This window comes from Oryza brachyantha, chromosome 1 (genome assembly GCF_000231095.2).
Source record: "Oryza brachyantha chromosome 1, ObraRS2, whole genome shotgun sequence".
Lineage (NCBI taxonomy): Eukaryota > Viridiplantae > Streptophyta > Magnoliopsida > Poales > Poaceae > Oryza > Oryza brachyantha.
Window position 1 is genome coordinate 24,711,049 of NC_023163.2, and position 24,763 is coordinate 24,735,811.

At 40.0% G+C, this 24,763-nt stretch overlaps 2 protein-coding genes and 2 non-coding genes across 4 annotated transcripts; all 4 read left to right on the forward strand.

The window, feature by feature from the left end:
- Nucleotides 1-920: 920 nt before the first annotated feature.
- On the forward strand, nucleotides 921-994 carry TRNAT-AGU. Its single transcript has one exon. It is a non-coding gene; the product is annotated as a tRNA-Thr (tRNA).
- Nucleotides 995-1,056: 62 nt separating this feature from the next.
- On the forward strand, nucleotides 1,057-1,128 carry TRNAQ-CUG. The gene has a single exon. It is a non-coding gene; the product is annotated as a tRNA-Gln (tRNA).
- Nucleotides 1,129-4,811: 3,683 nt separating this feature from the next.
- Nucleotides 4,812-8,354, forward strand: LOC102711202. The gene is made up of 3 exons (XM_006644705.3): nucleotides 4,812-5,065; nucleotides 5,222-5,572; nucleotides 7,281-8,354. The coding sequence occupies exons 1-3, from the start codon at nucleotides 4,934-4,936 to the stop codon at nucleotides 8,076-8,078; spliced, it is 1,281 nt and encodes a 426-aa protein (XP_006644768.1). The 5' UTR covers nucleotides 4,812-4,933; the 3' UTR covers nucleotides 8,079-8,354.
- A 737-nt stretch (nucleotides 8,355-9,091) lies between these two features.
- On the forward strand, nucleotides 9,092-21,385 carry LOC102700953 (DExH-box ATP-dependent RNA helicase DExH6). The gene is given in 16 exon segments (XM_015834520.2): nucleotides 9,092-9,130; nucleotides 9,132-9,471; nucleotides 10,687-10,777; nucleotides 10,941-11,250; nucleotides 11,454-11,528; nucleotides 11,814-11,858; nucleotides 14,571-14,661; nucleotides 14,752-14,810; nucleotides 14,955-15,116; nucleotides 16,166-16,218; nucleotides 16,305-16,338; nucleotides 16,858-16,947; nucleotides 17,031-18,032; nucleotides 18,173-18,731; nucleotides 19,448-19,929; nucleotides 20,325-21,385. Coding segments are annotated over 16 exon segments (3,819 nt in total). The 3' UTR covers nucleotides 20,712-21,385.
- Nucleotides 21,386-24,763: the final 3,378 nt, after the last annotated feature.

Here is a 24,763-nt window from a genome sequence, read left to right on the forward strand (position 1 = left end):
ACCTTGTTTAGACTTGGTTTAGTTCCTAAAATTATTTCATTAAAACATCAAATCAAATCTTTAAATATCTAAATAAAGCATTAAATATTAATGAAAATTAAAACTAATTATATGGTTATTGGGAAATCATGAAACGAATTTTTTGAGACTAATTAGTGCATGATTAGCCATAATTGCTACAGTAATCAACTTGTGCTAGTGACGGATTAATTAGACTCAAAAGATTCGTCTCGCGATTTTCAGATGGGTTTGAAATTTGTTTTATAATTAGATTACGTTTAATACTTTAAATGTATGACCGTATGTGTCGATGTGACTTTATCTCCCAAAATTTTTTTTAAAGTCTTAGATTGCTGAAAGTATTTCTTTAATGACCTCATCGATACCATACCACCAACACTTTACTGGCACAGCCTGCCGATCCAGATTCTTCTGGAATTTTTGACCACCTGATCTCTGAGCTCAATCAGAACATATACGTAGGACCTGTTCGGAGGTACTTTTAGTTTCTTACGTAAATTTCAGAAGTCAGAAATTCTTCCAAACAACACTCAATTTCTTTCTACATATATATCTTTCTAAACATATAGAGTCGTACAATCAAAAAATGAGCTCCTACTAGTAACTTCTATAAATCTTAAGTTTCTCGAAACATGACGTTAGCTTCCTAACAATAGGAATTGCAGAGCTGATTTTTGTTTCTTTTTATCTCTGGTACCTGACTTTGCGCTCAATCAGAACATAGGTGAAATTTCCTACCAATAGTAATAGTAGAAGAACTGATTTTTATCTTTTTATATCTATCAGCTGAATCAGGAGTAGAATTGATTTTTATCTTTTTATATATCAGCAGCTCTATAAGTATAAGTTGTTTCATGTAAACTGTAATTGTAGATCTATTTTTTGACTGCACCAAAAGAGCTTTCGTAGCTCAGTTGGTTAGAGCACCCGTTTAGTAAGCGGGAGGTCTTGAGTTCGACTCTCAACGAAAGCAGGTTTTTGGATATCTCGGGCAGAAAATTTTTTATGTGTTCGTTCAGCATAACTGTCACAAATGGTCCCATGGTCTAGCGGTTAGGACATTGGACTCTGAATCCAGTAACCCGAGTTCAAATCTCGGTGGGACCTTTTTTTTTTGTCCTCCTTATTACAGGAAATTTCTGTTGTGCCTCATTGACATATCAAATACGCCCGATTCTGCTTTTGTGTTGGTTAATTTATCTTGTGTGAATGTTGCTATGTTGGTAAATAAAAGATACTTCCTCCATTCATAAATATATACACCTTTCTCATTATTGAAGTAAACACTAAGGTTTCTAAAGATTTCTTATCAACCATTTTAGGAAAATGTCCATTCGGTTTGGAGAAATTTTAACCTAAAATAAGAATATAAATATATGACCATATTCATCCATAGAAATTTTTCATCAGGTTTGAATTGATGGAAATTTTTCTTTGTTTTTTCCGGTACAGTATGTAGGAAAGGAATTTTTCATTTGCTTTTCTTATACTTCATTCATACAAAACAAATATCTTCTGTATGAATATAATCCTTATAAATTCAATCATTTTCTCCAAACGAATAGGCTCTAGTTAGTGGTCATTTTTTAAGTTTTTAGTTGCTTAGGTTCTCTAAACGCCTTACTGTCTTAGCAATCATTAAAATGGTTGATATCTGAGGAATCAATATACATATGCTTATATTATTGTATAAAAATCAGATTCTAAAAAATCTTATGTTTCGTAACTTCCATTCCACAGTAAGATGCTTCATAACCTTATGTAGATTAATACGCATGGTGATAAATCTTTACATATATAAAACATATAGATTGATCAATGGATAAATTTAGGCTAGGTCATAAAGTCTTTTCATGTGAAATAGGGCGAGTATTATACAGTGGTTCCATTTTGCTGTCATTGATTCCTCATCTTCACTTGAGTGATGGGTTGGCCATGGTAAATAGGGATAGCAATCATGCCTGACTACCGGTTACCTGTGGATCAAAACCCGCACTTGGTTCGCCCGTTTAGCGTTCTACTAGTCTACAAATGTTTTAATGTATAGTTAACTCAAAATTTGATGTATATCTTGCACTATGATATGGCCATTTTAAGTTAAACTCATGTTTAAATTGCATATAATATATTGTTGCTGGTAGTTAATCCATAAGTAAATTTTTTTACTATATAAAATTAATATTGTTTGTATCATGTGTATATATATAGAGAGAGAAATGTGTAATCTCATGGCATGTGACGCTAGTGAATAATGAGCATGGATAAAATTTCATACATATCAAGGGCCATGGATATACCAATGGGCACAAAATTACCTCACGGACATAGACTTGAGTATGCACTACCCGTGCTGGCCATGCCCGATCACCATCCTAGTGGTAAATGTTCGTCAAATAAAGTTTACATCTATTCAAATATTTTTGTTTCAAAAAAACGTGTAAGGAATATTAAAATAGAGAACTACCTTCTTATTTTCATAATTCTTGTTATCTTGGACAAATGTTTGATTAAACTTTAAAACTTTGCCTATTAATTTTAAAAATTATCAATCTAGATAAAGTTTATATTATTATATACAAAGGAAATTGAAATACAATACACCTTACCATCTCTGATTACTATACTCATTTATACCCATGAAAAATCATACTACCTCCCAACCTCGTCAAACATTATGCACAGGGTGGGAGTATTATTTTATACCCGGTGAAAAATTGTATTATTTTATCTATGGAATTATGAGTCACGAGTCGATCCGAGCCATAAGCTTCGAGCTTTTTTATCCATCCCTATTTAGATCCAATAAATAGAGTATATTGCTATATCTAACCAGCAATTATTAATATGATCACAAATGTCTCGATACACAACCTAAGACCATGTCCAACGTCACTAAACAGATTTTCATCTCTACTGCTCGAAAATGGAGTCGTTCGTTCTGCTTATCACCCGATACATGAAAGATTATCGCTTTCAGAAAAACCAGAAAAATATAAGTGTTTCGTTAAGAGAAAATATTTATTTTCTCTAGTGGCATATGCAGTCATTATTAGTTGTACGAGCGTATTACTAGTAATACGGGAAAACGACGCTAGACGACGCTTTGTTTGGCCTCGACGCTGGGATAGGACCAACTAGCTATTTTGGTTACAACTGCAAACTGAGCAGGTATGGGAGGTAGTTACTAACGTGAAGCATCCATCTCATACTATTTATGTTGGATGATACGTGCTTTTGCTAAGGTGCCTAACCGTTTTTTGCTTTCTTTTAAGCATCCATCTTAACATGCAGCATAATTCATCCAAATTTAGTCCTCGTATCTCCATTTGGATAATTACAAAAAAAACTCTTCATATGTATTTGTACTCCAACAAATTATTCATATTACATCATCGTTATCACACCAAACTATATTTTATTAATATATTAACTACCCATTCTCCCCTAGTATATATACCACTTAAGAAATGATTCTTACATCCTCATTTAGAGTAAGGAGAGAGAATTCCCAAATTTAAAATTTCTCTCTACTCATATTAATGATGGCTAAAATAGAGTATGTTTTGGAGGAACCTTTAGACCACATTTTTTATTCTTTATTTTATAGATAAAGTATGAGATGGATGAGCTACTGGATCTGCTTTATCTTTATGTGGGATGGTACTCATTTACAAGAGTTTTGGTGGCTTGAAACACATAAAGCTCTGATTAATAAAATAGTATTTTTAATGCCAATATTAAAAACCAATGACAATTCTCAAAATAGGGGCAATGTATTTGCCTTGTCTATGTCGAGTATTTTTCATTACAGAGAAAACTGCCATTAGATGGAACAGTGACGTAATTTTCCCTATGGCTTTTAGGAAATACAATTTGAATAGAGATCACATGAGCTTTGATGTTGGCTCGTCTTACCTGATAGCGTTTGTTTTTACAAATTTCATATGAAAATGGTATACATGACCATAATTGTTTCAAAAGAAAAAAAAAACTCTCTGCGATCAGCATGCATTGACGGCTGTGTTCTTTTAATTGATAAAAGATAATAAATTATTTATTTCTTATATTTATTTAATAATATGAACAATAAAAGTTAAATACACTAAAAGTTTAAATTTCTCTATATATATATTTTAAAAATATAATAACGTTTAAAGGTGTTGTTTATATTGAGAAAATTTTTACGAGAACTGTCACGTCAAATGTTTGATCGGATGTCGGAAGGGGTTTTCGGACACGAACGAAAAAACGAATTTCACGGCTAGCTTGGAAACCACGAGACGAATTTTTTGAGCCTAATTAATCCGTCATTAGCATATATTAGTTATTGTAGCACTTATGGCTAATTATGGGCTAATTAGGCTCAAAAGATTCATCTCAAGATTTCTTTCATAACTGTGTAATTAGTTTTTTGATTTATCTTCATTTAATACTTTATTTAGATGTCCAAAAATTTAATGTGATGTTTTTGGAAAAAAATTTAGGAACTAACTAGGCTAAATGTGACTCCAAAAGAACCAGCGTACTACCCTCTTTGACGGTCATCAGGGTCAGCACGGCATCGAACGGCGAAGCCCGGCCGCGTCCACGCAATCGTTTGCTCGCTCCGGATTGGTCCGATACACGTTTCCCGTCGTCCGTCGAACCGAACCCACGTGGCCGCGCTCTAGAGAGTTCCACGTAGCTCTACGTGGGGCCCAACGATAGGCGGGCCCATGGCTCATCCTCTCCCGACAAATCGTTATCTAAACAGATAAAAAGCGAAAATTTCGCCATGTACAGAAATTAGAGAAAAAAGTTAGTTCAATACCGTTCCTTCTCTTCTTCTTCTTCTCCGCCGCGGTGTTCTTCCTCTTCTTCCTCCTCGCCGGAGAAAAAAAATTGCGGTGGTTTTTATCGGCCACAGGCAGCAATGGCCGCTCGAGCTCGGTGGCGGATCCTCGCACTGCGGCTCGCTCTGCTCCTGGCGGTCGGGTCGTCGCCTGGCCTCGTGTGGCGGGTGTCGGCGGCGGCGGCCAAGCCCCCCGTCCCCAAGGCCATCTCGGTGAGTTACACACGAAGAAATCTCTCATTCTCTCCTATTCCGGCCCCGATTGGGCGATTCTTCCTTGTCCGCGGGCCGCGGGCCGCGGCACGGCTCTGATCTGTACGGTTGCCGCATGTGGCGGATCGGAATGATTCGGTGATCGATCGGGTGCAGGACCTGCGGGAGGCGATCGTGAAGGGGCTGGGGTTCCAGTCGGAGGAGCTCAAGGTGTCCGGGTTCGACGTGCGGGACGCGCTCGTGGGGCAGGCGGTGGTGTACGAGTTCGACATCGAGGTTGGGAGGAAGGCCGTGCCGGTGCGCCTGCTCGAGGACGTCAACCGGTGGGACTTCGTCGACCTGCCCATCTTCCGCTCCCAGGCCGACGCCGACGACACGGCGCTTGCCGAGATCCGGCGTGGTAGGAGGGGGAAGGGAACCTTCGACCCAACCCTGCCGCCGTTCCAGCTCGCGGGGCCCATGGAGCTCTGGATACAGGACGGCGACGACGTTAGGCTCGCCTTGCCGGTAAGAGAAAAAATTAATTTTTCTCTCGTAAAATTGTTAAAAGATATTTGGCTATTTGCAGTGCAATGCTTTTGTTCGGTTTGTGCTTAAAAACGACATTTGTTCCCTTTAGGAAAAAAAAGAAAAATAGAAATGTACAAAATAGATTGGGTAACAATGCCAACAATACATCTATAGTTCATTTTCTTTTGCTTTTTTATAAGCACTAGAGAAACGGCTTATTAACTATTAAAAATAATCCATGCGTAAAACTTTTATATACATGTTTTTTAATCTAAAAGCTTTTGCTGGAAATAAACTGTGATGAACCCCCTCCCCAGTCAATTCCAAATTTAAGTTTAAAAAATCAAATTTTTGCTTATAAGCAAAAGTATAAGCGGAAAGATGGGGCGAGCTCAAACATCAATTATGACAGCAGTTGGGAATCGAGGTTGTAGAGTATAAATTCAGGTTTGTTATTTCATTTTGACAATAAGACAAGGTATTAGTGGATGCTGATATAAGCTACCTTACTAGTCTTATCTGTCTTAAATTCAAATTGGTTTGCTGAATTGATGGAAGTGCATTTTTTGGACTGTGATGACAATTTGCCTGACATAGTACACTCTGAAGTCAGAACTTTGTGTGCTTTAAGACTTTGCATCACGAATGTTGGCTATGTTCATGTTTTTTTTAGATATAATGAATAAAACTCGGCCTTGGCTTCAACAAAAGCTACAGCCCTTTATTACAAATTTCTTTTCAAAGCACTACACATAAGTACATAACAGAAACTAACAAAGGAAGAAGATAAGGCACACTCAAGAGTCACTAATACTAAGGAAGAGGCACAACTTTTTTCAAATAGCAACCCTATTAGTAAATCCCCATCGGAAATGTTCCTAAGAAGAACCATCCGAAGTTGCTGAATATTTGCATGAATGGAATCCTCGTCCTCTTCACGCCTTTGTAGCTGGGCCCAAAGGCGAACGAAATGTTCCTTAAAAAAATCTCCATCTGGAATTGCTGAATACTTCCATGAACGGAATTCTTGTCCTCTTCACACTTTTGTAGTTGGGCCCAAAACTGACTATGTTCATTTATACAAAACAACGACTTGAATCGAGATTATATGTTCATGAATTGTATGATTTTGTTCAATAATGAATATGAGGATTTCTGTCCTGATCAGTTGAAGAATCACTGGTCAACGGCAGTAGCTTCTTCATTGTGTATTGTACACCAGAATATTTTCTCATTTCAGCATTATTAGCTTCTTCATTGTGCATTCTGCTCTGAAATGATGTTGAGTAGATTTTTAGCATATATTGCTCCCTTTCACAAAATGGAATACCTCAATCTGGAAGTTCTATAATTCCTACTTAGCTGTAATATACTGCTGTAGTATTGTGCACTAGGCTTGAACACTGAATATTGACAATGCGTGGTTTTATAATTTCTATTCTTTAGTTACTCGGCATTACTTTTCAAGGCATAGTTTAATCGTTTAGGAAATTCTTAATGGATAAGTTAAGTTGGTGGTATGGACTTCTCCATGCTTTCCAGAATGCTAGCACCTTCTGCAGTCTGCACCTTTGCAGCTTTAAGATTGTTCAGTGGTGTATTTGAACATGGGAAGGTTGATATAACCATTATGTTACATACATGAATTGCTTTATGTACTTACTATGTATTAAATATAAAATGCTAATACATTTTTTCTCTACAGCATGATGTGGAAGCAGGAACGCTGAAGAAAGTAGTGCTCTCCGATGGCGCCGTGGTAACAGTGAAGGGTGCCAAGGCCGTGAGCCTTCGTCTGCCACTTGAACTACCGCTCCCTCTCAACCGCACCACCTACAAGGGCCGCCTGTCGAGCCTGCTGTCCATCGCGCAGGCGCTGCGCGGCGCCGCCCGGTCAAACCGGAAGCCCCTGCTCTCCCTCCGCATCGAGGGCCCGACGTCGCTCTCCTCGACTCCCTCCATGTCTCCCAACGGCAGGCTCAAGCTCAGACGGCTGGCCCCGGGCCAGGTGGAGCTCTCGTCGCGGGCGATCCCCGCCGTTACAGACGACGACGAGGAGGAGGCGTCGTCACGCGGCGGCGGGCTGTGGCCCGTCCTGTCGCTGAACGGGACGGACGGCAGCCTGCGGGGGGTCGAGGAGCTGCTGGCCTCGGTTCTTGGGAAGAAGGCGGCCGGCGAGGGCGAGAAGGGGACCTTCAGGCTGGTGCGAGCACGGGCCTCGGCGCAGACGTACGTCAAGATGGGGTTCGCGGTGGAGAAGAGGATCGCGGATGGCGAGGTGAGCTGGTCTGGCTTCCCGGAGTGGAAGACGAAGCCCCAGAAGGTGAGGGCGCACTACGAGGTTCTCGCCCGCGTGGAGGGCGGCCAGGCGATACCCGAAAGGATCGCCCAGGTGCAGCCCTTTGAGGCCGACGAGGCCATGGCCGAGAGCGTGCTCACCGGGAACGTTTCGATGTCGAAGACGGAGGTGGTTCATCCGCCGCCAGTTTACTTCAGTCTGTGAGCGGCAGGAAGCTCTCTCTTTTTTGTTTTAAGTGAGCTAATCACGGTAGATGGAGATGACAAGCAGTAAAAGCTTCTTGTCTGCGAGTAATATTGACTGCAGTAGCATGAAAATTGTTGTACGTCATACTGGCCACATCTGTAAATTACCAAACGGAATAACGAGTCATTACAAGGAAAAAAGAAGTTTGCATCCGTAGGCGATTGTACACCTTTTGATATGCCGACTGCCAAATTTTCTCTTTTGAATACAATGTAGGATTCCATGGTCTCGTGTTGTCGGTGGCAACAAAGCCAAGAACGTCCTTTGTCATTGTCTTTTTCTTTTATCTATGCTTATAAATTTAAATTTGAAATTTTAACTTTTATTATTTATATTTTAACTTAAATTTTTAGTTGATTTTAGAATTTTGCATTGAAGTTTATTTAGGCTTTTATAATCACAATTTTGACCTTTTAGATCTTTAAGAAGATATATATAAACATTTTATTCATAAATTATTTTTTATCCGTAAACATTGTAGTTAAATAATCATCCCTTGTCACATGTGTAACGGGGTCTGTAAACATTGTCGTTAAATAATCATCCCCTTGTCGCATGTGTAACGGGGTTGATTGTTCGTCCCTGTTAGTAAAACCAAACGACATATTTACAAATAAACAATAATTTATAATTTATAAATAAAACTTTCATATACTTAGAGATATAAAATATACCATTAAAAAATATTTTAATAAACTATAATAAAATATTTTAAATTAAAAATTAAAAATTTGGTTTATAACTGTAAACGACTGAAAAAATAGGATGGAGTACGCATGCGAATATTCTCCTTGAGGATCAGGAGGAGCAGCAGCCTCGTATGAACCCCCACCTCCCATGGCTGCGGGTAGCAGCCGTGTGGCCAGGCTGCTTGAAGAAACGCCTCCCGGACACGGTGCACGCAGCACGGGCGTGGACGTGGCCCGCTTCCACACGGTTCCACGGACCACGGCCTCCCCTCACCGACAGGGATGGCCCACATGTCAGGCGGGCCCGTCCGTCTAAACCTGTCCATGGCCCGCCCGCCCGCCCGCCCGCAACGCGCGGCCGCCGCCATCTGGGCCTAGGTTTTCCTGGAGAGCACAGCAGCGGCGCGGAAGCAACGAAGCGAGGGGCCGGCGGCGCGAGGACAGCCGAACCGGCCGCGCCGCACCGGACGTCGTAGACGCCAAGCCACCCGCGCTCCGGGACGAGGCGGAGGAGGAGGAGGAGGAGGAGGGAGGAAGGATGGGGAGGAAAGGACGGAAGGGGAAGGACGCGGCTGACGGCGCCGGCGCCGGCGCCGTGCGGGAGGCGACGTTGGTGCGCGTCTCCAAGGTGCTCGAGGACTTCCAAGCCTCCGACGCCCAGGGTTCGCGCCATTCGTTTCCTTCTATATATATTGGCTGTTCTCGATTTCATTCGTAGTGCCTGTGATCTCTCGTACCGGAGTTTGTGCTGGAGCTGGGTTTAGTAATACGCTATTGGGGTGCCGCGCGCCATTGGATGGGAGCTAGGATTTCATCCAACTTCAGCCAAGGGCTTGAGCCTTGTCCAGTTTGCGCCATTGGGTGTTCTCACTAGTCACTGTTCAGTCTGTTATGTTGAATATTTTACCTGAATGCAACAATTGTGATTCCGCGGTTATATTTAGTCACAAGTGATTTTCGTTTGCGTATGTGTGATTTGACTCGTTCTGCTATCCTTTTACTATACTGATCACGAATGTCACCGATGTTTCTAGGTTCACACTACTTCGCAGCTAGACCTGGTCCTGAGTTTGGTAGTAAGGGAAGAGGAATAGCACATTTTCTCGCGATCCTTGTGACATGGTATTTGCATGGTTGTCCATTTGTGGACAGTCCAGATAAAGCTAGTCTGTTGTTTGACTAAAACGCATTTAGGTTGTACAATGGCATCTGACCTGACAATTGAACTTGAAGTGATTTGCAACAGTAATCCGAGAGCCCATTACACTGCTATGTAAAATGCCTGAGAATGAACACTTTATGCCGGTAGGGCTGATATTAGTGGGTGCAATTTAATCTCCTGCATAAACCCCAATGAGGAGCCTCAAGCATGGTTGTACTGTAACTGGACTTGGAACTCCGCACTCCCCCAACAAATAACTGCCAAGATTCTGTTAGTTCACACCCTTCTTTTAGTTGATTTTCTCATACTGATGGTGGCATAGTTTCTTGGCCAATATTGTTTTCACATGCTTTGGACACCCCCTGTGGAGCCATTGCTTGCTAGGTTGTAATATTGGTGTGGTGTCTCTCTTACCTCGTGCTGTTGGTCTGGACTGTTTTTTTAGCACAAAACTGTCCATCATGATTGTGCATGGTAGCTGACATGTTTAGGTTCCTTTGGTTTGCGGGAACTTTCCCGTTTGTGCACAGTTCTTGTGAAAGTCCTGCATTTCAAATGAACTCTTGTATCAATGCCTTCTGTATTACGTGTCTCTTTGATCACTGTTTATTGGAGCACACATGTTTTTTTTCTCTTTGATCACTGTACAACTTGTCTCTTTGATCACTGTTTATTGCTAGAACAAGTGATGTATCTACAAAACTTTACCTTGCAGTTTACAAATTTGAACCTGGCATATCCAAACAAGAGCGAGCTGCGATACATGAGATGTGTAGAAAATTGGGCATGATATCCAAGAGTTCTGGGTGAGTGAATAGACTGAGTCTAATTGGCAACAGGAATATGATGCATTCTGCACACTTGTTCTAGCGAAGAGTAATAAGGATAATTTGAATTTCGTTTATCATGGCAACTGTTATCAAACTTTCTGTATTTGATGTTATTCTTGAATGTGTTCAATAACTGTAGGAATGGGGAACGGCGATGTCTATCTGTTTACAAAAGAAAACAGAACCAGTCTTCTGAAATGGAAGAAGGACCTAGCCTTCTTGGATTTTCTGGGGAAGCAAGAAATGTTTTGCAAGATTTATTCACGCATTATCCCCCTGTTGATGCTGAGCTAAATGGGCATACCGTCAGGAAGGCTAGTGATAAGGCTACAAAGATTCAATGGACGCCAGATGGTGCATTTTGTAGACCAGCATTGCGCAAACCGGATATACTGAAGAAGGTGGAGATGCTTGCATCGAAAGTAAATAAATCCGATCAGTTGAGAAAGGTTGTATATTCTGGTTGGATATGGTTTCCCTTTTACTATTTAGTTTAGCGGACTCCTTTTATACCTGTTATATTAGATAGTTTTTCTAGCTGAGCTGAGTGTTGATATGGTTTCCCTTTTACTATTTAGTTTAGCGGACTCCTTTTATACCTGTTATATTAGATAGTTTTTCTAGCTGAGCTGAGTGTTGTACATTTATGCAGATTGTCCAAGATAGATCTAAGCTTCCGATTTCATCGTACAAGGATGTAATTTCGTCAACTTTAGAGAACAACCAGGTATCGTTCTTTGTGCTTTCATGGAAATGAAGTTGCTTCACTCTAACCTGATGCATACATTCAAGTTGGTGCTGGTTGTCTTTCCTGTTGGTAGCTGGGGTAATAACAAGACAGTCTATAGGTTACATTGTAATACTTCAACACAAGGCTAGAAATTGCTATTGTTTTCTATTTGGTGGTTTCAATTCTTGGTAGGCTTGACTGCTTTCCAGTGATGGATGGTTCTCTAGAATGAACATTCCTTTCAATATCAGCTGATGACAATTTGATCTTCATCCCTATCAGGTGGTTCTTATTTCAGGAGAAACAGGATGTGGTAAAACAACCCAGGTGCCAGTTCCTTTGACTTTTGTTTTGCACTGTTTTGACCATGAAACAACCATTGCATAGAATTAACTTCACTGGGACATTTCCTGCAATAAATTCAGATTTATCTTTTCATACTACTATTCTATGTTACTTTGGTTGATTAGTTGATCCAATCCATGCCTATTTTCTGCTATTTTTTATATTTAACTTTGTGCTTGTGCTTCGTTGGTATCTTAATATACCTATACTATTACGAAAACAAGAGTGTTTCCATTATACATCAATCTGATACGCGAGCGGTGTCCCCACACGGTGTGAGCCGAGGCTTCCTTTGAAACAACTCGAGTTTTGTTGTTTGTCTGTTAGTCTGATAAATTAGTCCACCATTCATGTCCTGTGCACATAGTGTGGGTCATATATTCGTCCTAGCAATCAGTGCGTCGGTCTGGGTTTGACTCCTAGCACACTTGAGATTGCATTCCTCTTAGACCAGTTCAATCGGATTGGATACCTAGCACCCGAGCCAACTACTAGCAACTAGCATCAATGGCCCACCCCTGCGCCACTGGAGAGCATTCTCGAGCAGCGGTCGCACCTAGACTGAACTATCGCATGCGTGAAGTGGCTCCTAAATGGCGACCCCTAGACGTAGAGGTGGACGTAGAGCTAGAGCAGTAGCTCCCCCTCCGCTGCCGCAACACACAGTGCATGGACAAAGAACCGCAGGCCTAACCACGGTAGCCAACTCCGTGTTGAACCGTTAGAAGCAGTGCTTCTCGGCCAAGTTCATTGCCACGCGGTTGGATCAGCGGCCTCCTGGCGGACTCGCACTGTATTTGGTGGGAAGGTTGGATATTAATTAGTGAGCTCATACTCAGTGAATGAACATAATGCAATTATAACTGGTAATTAGTTTTTGTTCATTTAATGAGAGAATGCATGCCTGGTATTCTTATTAGAGATGAGGGTTGCAAGCTGCAGAAAAGTTGGTATTCTGATTACTTTCTACAACATGACATAGCTATTGAATCACACTTGGCATGTGTTGGGTCTTGTCTACGATTAATATGTTCGCCTTGCTGAGATTGAGAATGCATTAGTTGTTCATTTTCATTGGAATTGCAAGGCCTGGCTAGAACTTCATATTTCTTAAGAACAAGCCCTACTGGTTATAGTACGTATGTGTGGATGAGGCAGACGAATCCAGCAGAATGGACCTCTGAGCATCTAGATCCGACCGCATTGAGCTTACCCACCACGCCGGATTGCCCTTTGCAAAGAAAATGACTAGTGAGAAATCAACACAAAACTTGGGGATATGGAAAAAAACCTTGGGGAGAAAAAAGCTAGAGAGAAACAAACTGATTCTTCGAGTTGGATTCACGGTGTCCGCACCTCTAGATATGGGAGAAGATGACTAGCAACGGCGGCCCCTTCGGCCATGCCAGTGACCGTCGCAGCACCTTGAAGGTCAATCCCAATTGATTTGGAGGCATGGCTAGTGCCTGTCCTCAATCTGCACTATCGTCGGTCATCTGCCTAGGGTCCTCCCTAAGATAGCCATGTAAGGTGGGCGATGACGCATCCTTGCCCGACGAAGAAATGAGAGGAGCTCCAACGAAAAGAGAAAGAAAGAGACTACGAGGAATGAGAGAAATCCTCGACTGCCACTGCATTGTTGCCGTCGCTTGAGGCGTCTGGATCCGACTGAACAGACCTTGGGACAGCCAAATCCGATGGCATCGGAGTCATAGACCATGTCGGAGCACACCCTCCTTCTGCAGCTCCGGCAAAGAAGCAAAAGGCTCATGTGTCGAGAGCTAGCTACAAGAGAAAGGGGAGAGACTAGAAGAAGAGCAACAGGCTCACATGCCCCTTCCATTTTCCTTTTATTTCTCTCCATGTCCCCACTACCTTTTCCCCTCTATCAATTTGTTGCCAAAAGAACCATAGGAGTACCATGTAATTATATTTGCCATTGAATAATCTCCCCAGTTTTTTTATTTGATACCATTGACATTTGGATCTCCATTTGACCATCGATCTTACTTAAATTTTTTATGCAAATATGCAAAACTAAGTCATCTTTAAAGTACATTTAATAATGAAATAAATCACAACAAAATAATTAATAATCATGTTTTTTTAATAAGACGAATAGTCAAATGTTGATTTTTCTCTCTTCCCAATTGAATTTTCCCAAGAAATCGGAAACATAACTACAGTAACGAAAATAATTTGGTATTAATCAAGATCTGGAAGCCACAATAGTCGGTAGCAAATTACAGTAATTATTTCACCCCAAATCAACCATATGTTGAGCACAATTTACTATTATCGATTCTAGGCTTCCTTGTGCAATGCATCGACATACGCGCATGCTTCCCGAACGGCTGAACGTGTATTTTTTATAACATTTTTCTGTACTTAAGCTGCTTTAAAAATTGTATTAATCCATTTTTCAAGGTTTTAAGCTAATACTTAATTAATCATGCGCTAATGCGTGGAGCACAATTTACTATTCTCAATTCTAAGCTTCCTGTGGCAACGCACGGGTATATTTGTTAGTGTATACAAACATCCTGATTTGAGAGATTTGACAAAATCCATATTCAAATGTACCTCTTGTTTTAGTGCCCAAGTCATTATGTGGACACCTTTTTTTTTTTAATTATGATGTCTTGGAATGATATTCTGTTTATCTGGCTGACTAACCATACCATTCACATTTAGGTTCCTCAATATATCTTGGATCATATGTGGGGCAAGGGTGAATCATGTAAGGTTGTATGCACTCAACCAAGGCGAATATCAGCTATCTCAGGTAATTCTGTCAAATGAATTTTCTCATGTTGCTATTGTTTTGTCTTAGTAGCTGTCTTTTGGTAAACTGTGCTCCATCTTATGTACCCAGTTGCTGAGCGGATCTCTGCGGAAAGAGGAGAGGCTGTGGGTGACACCGTTGGGTATAAGGTATGTCAGAATTATAGAATTGTCTATGCACATAGCTGTTCTTAAATTTATAAAATTTACTGTAGGGGCTTCTGCTACAGTTTCCAGGTAAAAATTTAGAATCTTCTATGATGCATTTGTGGACTGAAATCATGCTTATTGCAGATACGCCTGGAGTCAAAAGGAGGGAAGAACTCATCAATCTTGTTCTGTACAAATGGCATTCTTTTGAGGGTATTGATAGGCAGAGTAACTAATATTTCAAAAGAACAAAGTCGGAAACGCTCATTCGGTGATGCAATTACAGAGTTAACACATATTATTGTGGTAATAGTTTATTTTTAAAAGTTTCAAATGGCTTGATTGCAAATTATTGTAATCTGAACTGCGCATATTTTATGCTCCTTTTTGCACCTATACTACATCCATGCTGTTAGTTCCAACAGGTATATAAAGTTAAAAATGGCATTTTATGTACAACGGGGGAAAGAGAGATTTAATTGATGCTTCAGAAACTTAACGTTGATGCTCTAAGGCTGTGTTCTTATGTCATTATGGATTGTCGATTTTTGCGGGCATGCTTTTCAAACTCCTAAATGGTGCATTTTGTGCAAAGCATTTCTATGTAAAAGTTCCTCGTCTGACCTTTCTAAATCAAGATTTTTACTTTTTATAGTTAATTCAGTTGTTTACACCCTCAAATAGCTATCACAAAAATCAGATAATCGAAAAATCCAAAATCTTCGTCACTTCCAAACGGGGTTTGAGTAGGCCTATGCCAACTAGAAGCTTTTTTCCATCTAGGGTGAACTATTACCTTAATATTATAACTGTACGTCTATTTCTTATGTAGTTTTCTTGAGCGTATTGCACAAAACATTTACCAACTGTTACCTTGTAATTTTGTGAGGGCAGAGCATTGGGTGGGCTTTAGTTGCAAAATGATTATGTTTTACACCAATGCTTCTGTTAGATCATGCTGTTTACTTAGTACTATATTATCGCCCCTTATCATTGTCCATAAATATCCACTGTAGTTGTCATTGTGAACTGTGGCAACTCATGCATTGGTTAGATGTAGAGTTATTATGACAAGTTAGTATTCTATTGGTCGATTCTGCAAAAAGAAAAAACTGGAAAGGAAATGTATGCTTATTTATTGTTGAGCTTACAATATCATACTGTGCTATGTTTACCTTTTGGTGAAATTCAGTGTTATTCTTAATCTTGGAAACCTTTATAATATATCATTGAGCCACAGAATTGAAGCCTTCTACATGGCATTTAACTTTCTTATTGGATTGCTTTTCAATAGCATCTAATGCAACTATATATTTTATTGGTAATATGAGTTGACAGTCTTTTTCTCTTTTTAGGATGAAATCCATGAAAGGGACAGGTTTTCAGATTTCATGTTGGCTATTCTGAGGTATTATGCTAAATCTCGTCTTGTCCACATGTTGCTTAGATTGAATTTTTAATGCTCTAACGATCTTCTGCCAAACAATTGTGTAGAGATTTGCTGCCATTGTATCCTCATTTGCGCTTGGTAAGAAGTTTTTTCCTTCCAATCTGTAAGGCTCTCTAGTAATAATTGGTTGAAGACTGTTGTAAATGCAGTAGTTAACTGGTTGAGGATTTGTAAACATGCCTTTCTCTGGGTGTTATTACATGTTTTGCTCCTCTGTACTTTGCACTTTAAACTTTTTTGAAAGAAAAAATCTTAGGTGTATACTACATGTTAGATCATGAACGCTTGCAGATTTAAAAAAATGTGGTTTTTGTGTTTAAAAAGGACAAAAGTTAGTACACATATTTTCTTAGTTTATCTGTATTATTATTTTAGCACATTGTATGGTCATGATTTTTTTGCAAAATTTGCAAGTTTACATGCGACTTTTCATCTACGAACATCTTCTTTTTCATTTTAAGTTTACAAGGCACAATAGGGTAATATCATCATACGCCAAGGACCACAAAAGCCATGTTCATTCCATATTTGAAGTATATAATTTCTTCTGTATGTGTTTGTTTCCATTACATGAGTATTAACTCATTTAATAAACAGGTACTCATGAGCGCAACAATTGATGCTGAGCGATTCTCAAAATATTTCAGTGGATGTCCAGTTATTCAAGTCCCCGGGTTTACCTATCCTGTTAGTAACACATCATTTTCATTTTATTATTGAAGATATTGAAGTTACTGATGGCAACATTGGATCTCTTTTTTTCTCCACAGGTCAAAACTTTCTATCTGGAGGATGTGCTTTCTATTTTGCAGTCTGTAGGTGACAACCATCTTAATACTACAACAGACGATCTGAAACAGAGCAGTTTATTAACTGATGATTACAAAAGCTCAATGGATGAAGCAATTAACCTAGCTTTGGGTAGTGATGAATTTGATCCTCTCCTTGAGCTTATTTCTACTGAGCAGAACCAAGAAATCTTCAATTACCAGCACTCAGAAACCGGTGTGACACCTTTGATGGTTCTTGCTGGAAAAGGTCAGGTTGGAGATGTTTGCATGCTTCTATCATTTGGGGTGGATTGTTCTGCACAGGATCATGATGGAAAATCTGCATTAGATTGGGCAGAACAAGGGAATCAACAAGAGGTTTGCGAAGTTATTAAGAAACATGTGGAGTGTAGTTCAGCAAAGTTAACTGAAGAGAACGAGCTGCTCAATAAATATTTGGCAACCATCAATCCTGAGCACATCGATACTGTGCTAATAGAACGATTGCTCAGAAAAATTTGTGTTGATTCTAATGAAGGAGCTATCCTGGTGTTTCTTCCTGGGTGGGAAGATATAAATCAAACACGGGAAAGGCTACTTGCTTCTTCCTTCTTTCGAGATTCGTCAAAGTTTCTTGTGTTGTCACTTCATTCTATGATCCCTTCATTGGAGCAGAAAAAGGTTTTTAAGCGCCCACCTGCAGGAGCTCGTAAAATAATCCTCTCAACCAACATAGCAGAGACTGCTGTGACAATTGATGACGTTGTATTCGTCATAGATAGTGGGAGAATGAAAGAGAAAAGTTATGATCCATATAATAATGTCTCAACACTTCATTCTTCCTGGGTTTCAAAAGCTAATGCAAGACAACGTCAAGGGCGTGCTGGTCGTTGTCAGCCAGGAACATGCTACCATCTTTACTCTAGATTTCGAGCAGCTTCATTGCCAGATTACCAAATCCCTGAAATAAAGAGGATGCCTATTGAGGAGCTATGTTTACAGGTATATTCCTAGCTAATAGTTTTGTAGTTTTATTTCTTCTAATATCTCGAGAAATCAACACTGCAATGTTTCTGTTGGCTCTAATAGGAGAGGCACTTATTTAGTGATAGCTGTTAAATATTTCAATCTTTATTGTGCAGGTCAAACTGCTTGATTCGGACTGCAGAATTGCAGACTTTTTAAAGAAAACTTTGGACTCTCCAGTTCCAGAAACTGTAAGAAATGCTATTTCTGTACTTCAGGATCTTGGTGCTTTGACTCAAGATGAACAATTGACAGAGCTAGGGGAAAAGTTGGGTACCCTTCCAGTCCATCCATCCACAAGCAAGATGCTGCTGTTTGGTATATTAATGAATTGCCTAGATCCGGCGTTGACATTGGCATGTGCAGCAGATTATAGAGATCCTTTCCTCCTTCCAATGGCTCCAGATGAGAGGAAAAAGGCTGCCGCAGCCAAGGTTGAACTTGCTTCACTGTATGGTGGCTACAGTGATCAGCTTGCAGTTGTAGCAGCTTTGGACTGTTGGAGGCGTGCCAAAGATAGGGGCGAAGAATCTCAGTTTTGTTCTAAGTATTTTGTGTCTTCAAACACCATGCATATGCTATCAAACATGACGAAACAGCTTCAGAATGAACTAGCTCAAAGAGGATTTGTTCCTGCAGATGCTTCTGCTTGCAGCTTAAATGCTAGAGATCCAGGTATCTATGTTTCTATTAAAAATTGAGCCCTGAGACAGATCATTTGTTCATGTGGTCTTTCTAGCTGTTTCCACTTTGCTACGCTTAACTATAACGTATGCAGGGATGAGGAATATACATGGTATTATGTTAGCAGTTAGTAAGGTTATTAGTGGACCTCTAGTATAATATACTCAGTGAGAAGGGTGTTCCATTTCAGGATTGCTAAGTGGAGTTTTCCATGGTTACATTGAAAATCCTTGTGTTCCTATGAATTAAGGTCTTGCAATAGGTACACAACTACATTACTAGTCCCCATTTGAACATATGTAAGGGATACTCCCTTCATCCCCTGATTAGTTGTATTGCACACTAGCAGTTCCTTAAACTTACACACAGAGTGTAGATGAATAGAATACTGTAGTTAGCACCAAAGATTTGCATCTAAAGTTAGTAGCTACTAAGTTACATATGTTAATCACTGGATTGTGGATTTCTCCATCCTTTTCCAGTTCAATCTTTTTTATTTTCTTTTTTAGTTCTAATTCATGAGCAAAGCATCCTTGCCTATTCTTTGTAGTAAATATTAGTTTTAGAGTATATGCTTGTTTCTATGTTAACTCATCAGTTGTCACCTAACTTTCAACAATCTTTCCGCAGTTCCTTAACAAATTCTGCTTTACTGCACCAAAATTTTAATTGATCGCTTTTACTTAACTGACTTCTAATTTTGGTAGGTATCATTCGTGCTGTCCTTATGGCTGGTGCTTATCCAATGGTAGGAAGATTGCTTCCCCCTAACAGGAATATTAGAAGAGCGGTCATTGAAACAGCAAGTGGTGCCAAAGTTCGGCTGCATCCACATTCTTGCAATTTTAACTTGTCTTCTCGTAAGACTTCTGGGAATCCATTAGTAACATATGATGAGATTACTCGAGGCGATGGTGGAATGTACATAAAAAATTCTTCTGTTGTTGGGACCTATCCTTTAATAATTCTTGCTACGGAAATGGTTGTTGCTCCTCCTGATGATGATGATAGTGATGATGAGGATGACACTGACAAAGGCACTTTGGGACAACAAAAGGAGATAATGTCTTCTCCTGATAACTCTGTTTCAGTTGTTATTGATCGGTGGCTCCGGTTTGATGCTACAGCTCTTGATGTTGCTCAAATATACTGCCTTAGAGAGCGCCTAGCATCAGCTATTCTATTCAAAGTAAGATTTTTATATCTTGTATCATCTTATTTTAGCTGGACTAATGCAATTTAACTTATTCCGTCTGTATTCTATCTTTTATCAAATGTTTTCTAAGATGCCATGCATGATTGCCAGCATAGTAGCAAACTTATATGTATTACATTTCAGTCTGCACATTCCCCATCCAACCCTGAGTATTTGTTTAGATATATCATGATGATTTTCTACAGTTCAGAGACCTGGATAAAGCATATTCTCTGAGGCATGACTGTTTTCCCCCATTGTTCATTCTGAGTTGTCTCAATCGGATAATGGATGTGGATCATTGGATAATCATACTGCTTTCTGCATCATTCTTAGTCCCTTTGTAGTCCAATTATTTCTGATAAAAATTGAAATAATGTTTTCTGCAGGTCAAACATCCACAGGATGTTCTCCCACCTGATCTTGGAGCAACAATGTATGCTATTGCGTGCATCCTATCGTATGATGGCTTGCCTGCTATGGTTACAACTGATGATGCTGGCACAAGTAGGGGTTCAAGTTCAACTGAATCAAGCAGATTCGCTCAGGGTCGTCGAGTGGCTTATATACCTCCTGGCGGTTTCCTCATGTCTTTGTTATCGGACAAACCGCTTAATGCTCCTCATTTTCAGAAGTCCTTTAACCACCGAGATGGTGCTTCAGGGCATATTCGGCCATCAAGGGCCTCCATCGGTAGATTTGATCAGTCACGGCGTCCGCAACGTAATAATTCTGGACCAAGGACTTTCAAAAGACAGCGCAACGGTGCACAGTGAGTATGGTCTATATGAACTGGAGATCCCATTTTGCAAATCCTCCAGCTGTGCTGTATGATAGGCCTGTGGTAGAAGTACGGGATTGCTTTCTTGGTCGAGAAATTAACAAGGGTTTGCAGCCTTCCTTTGTTAAAGGACGAGTAGAAGGTCTGGCACCGTGTGATGCCTTGAGCTGAGACCATAACAAGTTGGAAACGCTGTTTTGCCGGTGACCCATCCGCAGTTCAGTTCACGTTGCTGTTCTGTTCAGCTCTTCCCGTCTCCTTAATCGTGCGTCGCAAAGTTTCCTTTGTAATCTGATGGCAGGCCACGCCACAGTCCACTGGTACTTAACCACCAAATTGTCCTAGTTGGCAGATGAGTGACCCATAGTCTGAATTCGAATTCTGATGTCCCACACACAGGTCTAGTTTTGTAACCTGGAACACTCATTTTTGCGCTGATGATGTACGTGAGGAAGTAGAATGTTCCCATCTTCAGCCTATGGTTCTATATGAAGTAATGAAAGGAAGCATAACGCATGTGCTTCTGAATTCTCCATGTCGTGTGCCCTGTCACCACAGTGATGTGATGCTGCGGAACACCTTTTGTTCGTGTAGAAAAGAAAAAAAATTATCGAAAAAAATGATCGGGTGAAATAGTTTCTCGTACTACAAGCGCCAAAAACAGCACTGCAGCAGCCATGTACCCCGTCCCCGTGAAATAAACGTGTTTCCTAGGACCACCTGTGTGTGTTTGCATGGCTAGCAGGTGCCCATCGGCTGGTGTGGCACATGGATTCTGCCACGGCCATCACGTTGCACTGCTGGCGGATGTCGACGTGTTTTGAATGGTCCAAAGGCAGGTTTAATTCCGTGAAAACGGCTTTGCGCCCTTGTACGGGCAGCGCGATCAGGCGGCGCACCCTCACGTTCTTGCCGTACATCGCGTGTCGCCCGGAAGTATTTCAAGTGCTCATTTTTTGAACTGGTCGGATGGATAGAACACGCGAATTGCTTACCAGTATACACCGATTTGACCAGTTGTGTCCTATTGTTAGCAGCGGTTGTTGTTTTAATAGTTAATATTTTTTATTAATTAAAAGAGTTCACAGACATGCACGTAGCCAAAAACGATATAGAGTGATGGTAGAGATCCCACTCCCTAAATAAAATGATCAACTAATTAAAAAGCCAAGAAAAATCAGATAGAATCTTTTGCAATTAACAAAACATTAACTATTGGCGCACAAAAGGAGACAACCAGAAAATATGTTTCGTACATGTGCTAACTCTAATCAGAGACGCTGATCAGATGGAATGTGAACGGAGAATTAATTAGCCTGTAATTATGAAGAGTCAGCTCGAAAGACAGTCTTTGTATGAGGAGTTTTTTCGACTGACATGGCTTGACATAGAGTCTATAATAAGTTCTACCATTGAATATGCCCCTTAGGGCATGTTTTCGTTGTGTTGTCAAAATAAATATAACTATTTATTTATACCTTACCAAATTTTGGTGTAATTATGTACATAGAAGGTTCTGGAATTACCATTTTTTGGTACAGTTTACTAGTAGTAATTAGTAAAGTTCTATTGATAACATCATAGTATTTACACACATATCTTTTGGCTTCTACTTATACTTATAAACCAATATTTAATTTAGAGTTAATTTTGAGGAATTTTCACTAAAGTTTATTTTCGAGCCTTGACTCTTAGATCATTAAAAATACGTATATAAAAATTCTATTCACAGATTATTCTTTAGTTGTAAATATACCGTTTGATTTTTTCATGAAAAGCCAAACAATCACCCTCTAGTTTCTTCCCATAGCAAGATTATGGTACGGGCTATTGGTAGTAATCAAGTGAAGAGATAAACTATGCTTTTGACCACATTTTGAGTCTAGTTGCAATTTGACTATTTTTTCCCAAATTTGCTCATTTGATCCTGCTTTTTAAAAGGAAAGCCTGATTTTATTTCCTAAAGTCAGATTAACGGTGTTAAAATCAAATACATACCGTTTATGCCCTTACTTGTTTTTTTTACCATACTTATGATATATAAAATATGTGATGAAATTTGACAGATCTGCAACAAAATTTGGTTTATTTGTGAAAATTTTGACTTCAATTTGAAGACAACGAGTAAAGACTTAACAAATTACAGAATTCTCTATCAAATAATTATATACGTTAAGTGCATAAAAGTAGATCAAATAAACAAAACAATCGAGACAGTAGAGTCAAATAAGTAAGGATACACACGATGTTTTGGTTGAGTTCAACAACATTAACGTGCTTTTACGGATTTCACCAAAAAAAAACATGCTTTTACGGAATGGGATCAAACGACCACTTTATTTCTGAAAAGCAAGATTAAAAGAGCAAAATTGAAGAAACGGTGTCAAATTGTTAGCCAACTTTCAAAATAAGGTAAAAACACGATTGCCCATAAAGTGAACAACCACTTAGTTTTTTTTTTTTTGGGGTGTGTGATAACATCACCAATAGGTTACTTCTTTATATTATGAAACGTTGCTTCTTTACATATTGTGAATCAGGACTTGCAGTTGCGCACTGCTGACATCCGCGGTGATAATTTTTTTAATGCGCGTGCTGAGCTCGGGTGATGGCGTTAGCCAAAATACACACAATGTATACGCACCGCTGAGTCAACAAATCAAATAAAAACATCAAATAAAATACACGCCAATGCTACGTTCTAAATTAGCTGCTGCCCTTTTTCTTTTATAGTCGCAAGAGGAAAAGGTTGCTGCTTTGGCAGATCGCCAAGCGTAAGCATATATGCTAATCTGCTCCGGTCGGGAGCTGTCGATCCCATCCGCGCGCCCGATTAGAGCACCACTAATAGTTTATTTATCTTATCCTTCATCTTAAAAATAAAATATAAAAATACAAATTAAGCTTCAACAAAACGACTATCCTATCATCTATTTTTACGTATCATCTATTTTATATTTAGATGATCTCTCTCCATCCTTAAAAAAAATACAGAGGATGTTATATATGGATGATATGGTAGAGTAAAAAAAGATATAAAGAATAAAATTATTTTAGATGATTATTCAAATAAAAATATTGATGATCAAATTTAAATAAGTTGTTAGGATACTCTTGATCCCAAGTCCTAACGGCTTTAGGATATTGGCATGGGAGTCCTGATCATGACCGCATCAATTAAGCCGCATTGAAGTATAGCACACTCTCACGAATAAACTACGTATTCCTGCAGCTTTCACAGGATCTTGGTGTGTAGGGCAGCGTCTCCGAGCTCTCATCAGGTATGGACACGGCCACAGATCGGCGGCACGCATACACATTTCGTGACTTGTTTAACTCTGTCACGACAGCCCGTCGGTTTTACCCTTTGCGGCTTTGCCTGGGCAAAACTTGGAGGTTAACGTGCGATTATAGTCGGCAACGAGTATCACTGTAGGCATAAGAAAATTAAATAACTCTTTAAAGAATGAAAAATGGCAGCCAGATTGGCAGGTACGTATCACACAAGTCTTGGTGTTGTGCTCTTGTCCACGGTTAATCTATGCTACAGTGCACTAATTAACTTTACTTATCATTCATTTTCTTCTCCTTTACATCTGACGGCTAAAATTACATTTAGAATTGGGTGGGTAGTTTTAGCTAATTAGTGACATTAAAATAATTGTGATTTTTATATAAGTAGATATATGTGATTTTATAAAATAATTTTATAGATTTTTAAAAAGATACCGTTAACGTTCAACGGTTTAAAAAGCTTGTAAGCGAAAATCGAGAGGTACCCCAGATGGTTTTAGCCGTTTAGAACGGGGTGGGATCGGAGAGAGGCACACGGGCACGGCAGCGGGGAGGCAGCCGACCGGGGCGCAGAGGATCGTGGGCTGCATGATTGGTGCCTGCCTGTGCGGGTCGGTGACGCGGGGTGTCCGCGTCAGCGAGGCCTACCTCCTCCACCCTGACGCAGCGCCTGGCGTCACCCGCGCGACTTCACTCCGTTCCACGCGGCCCGCGGCCCCCACCACCCTCGCGCGCTCACGCCCCTCGTACGAC

What these genes read in the sequence shown, in the direction of transcription:
- LOC102711202 (XM_006644705.3), top strand. Translation starts at nt 4,934, where the DNA reads ATGGCCGCTCGAGCTCGGTGGCGGATCCTCGCACTGCGGCTCGCTCTG. An exon ending in CCGTCCCCAAGGCCATCTCG is followed by an intron (nt 5,066 to 5,221) that starts GTGAGTTACACA and finishes GATCGGGTGCAG; the next exon opens with GACCTGCGGGAGGCGATCGT. An exon ending in ACGTTAGGCTCGCCTTGCCG is followed by an intron (nt 5,573 to 7,280) that starts GTAAGAGAAAAA and finishes TTTTCTCTACAG; the next exon opens with CATGATGTGGAAGCAGGAAC.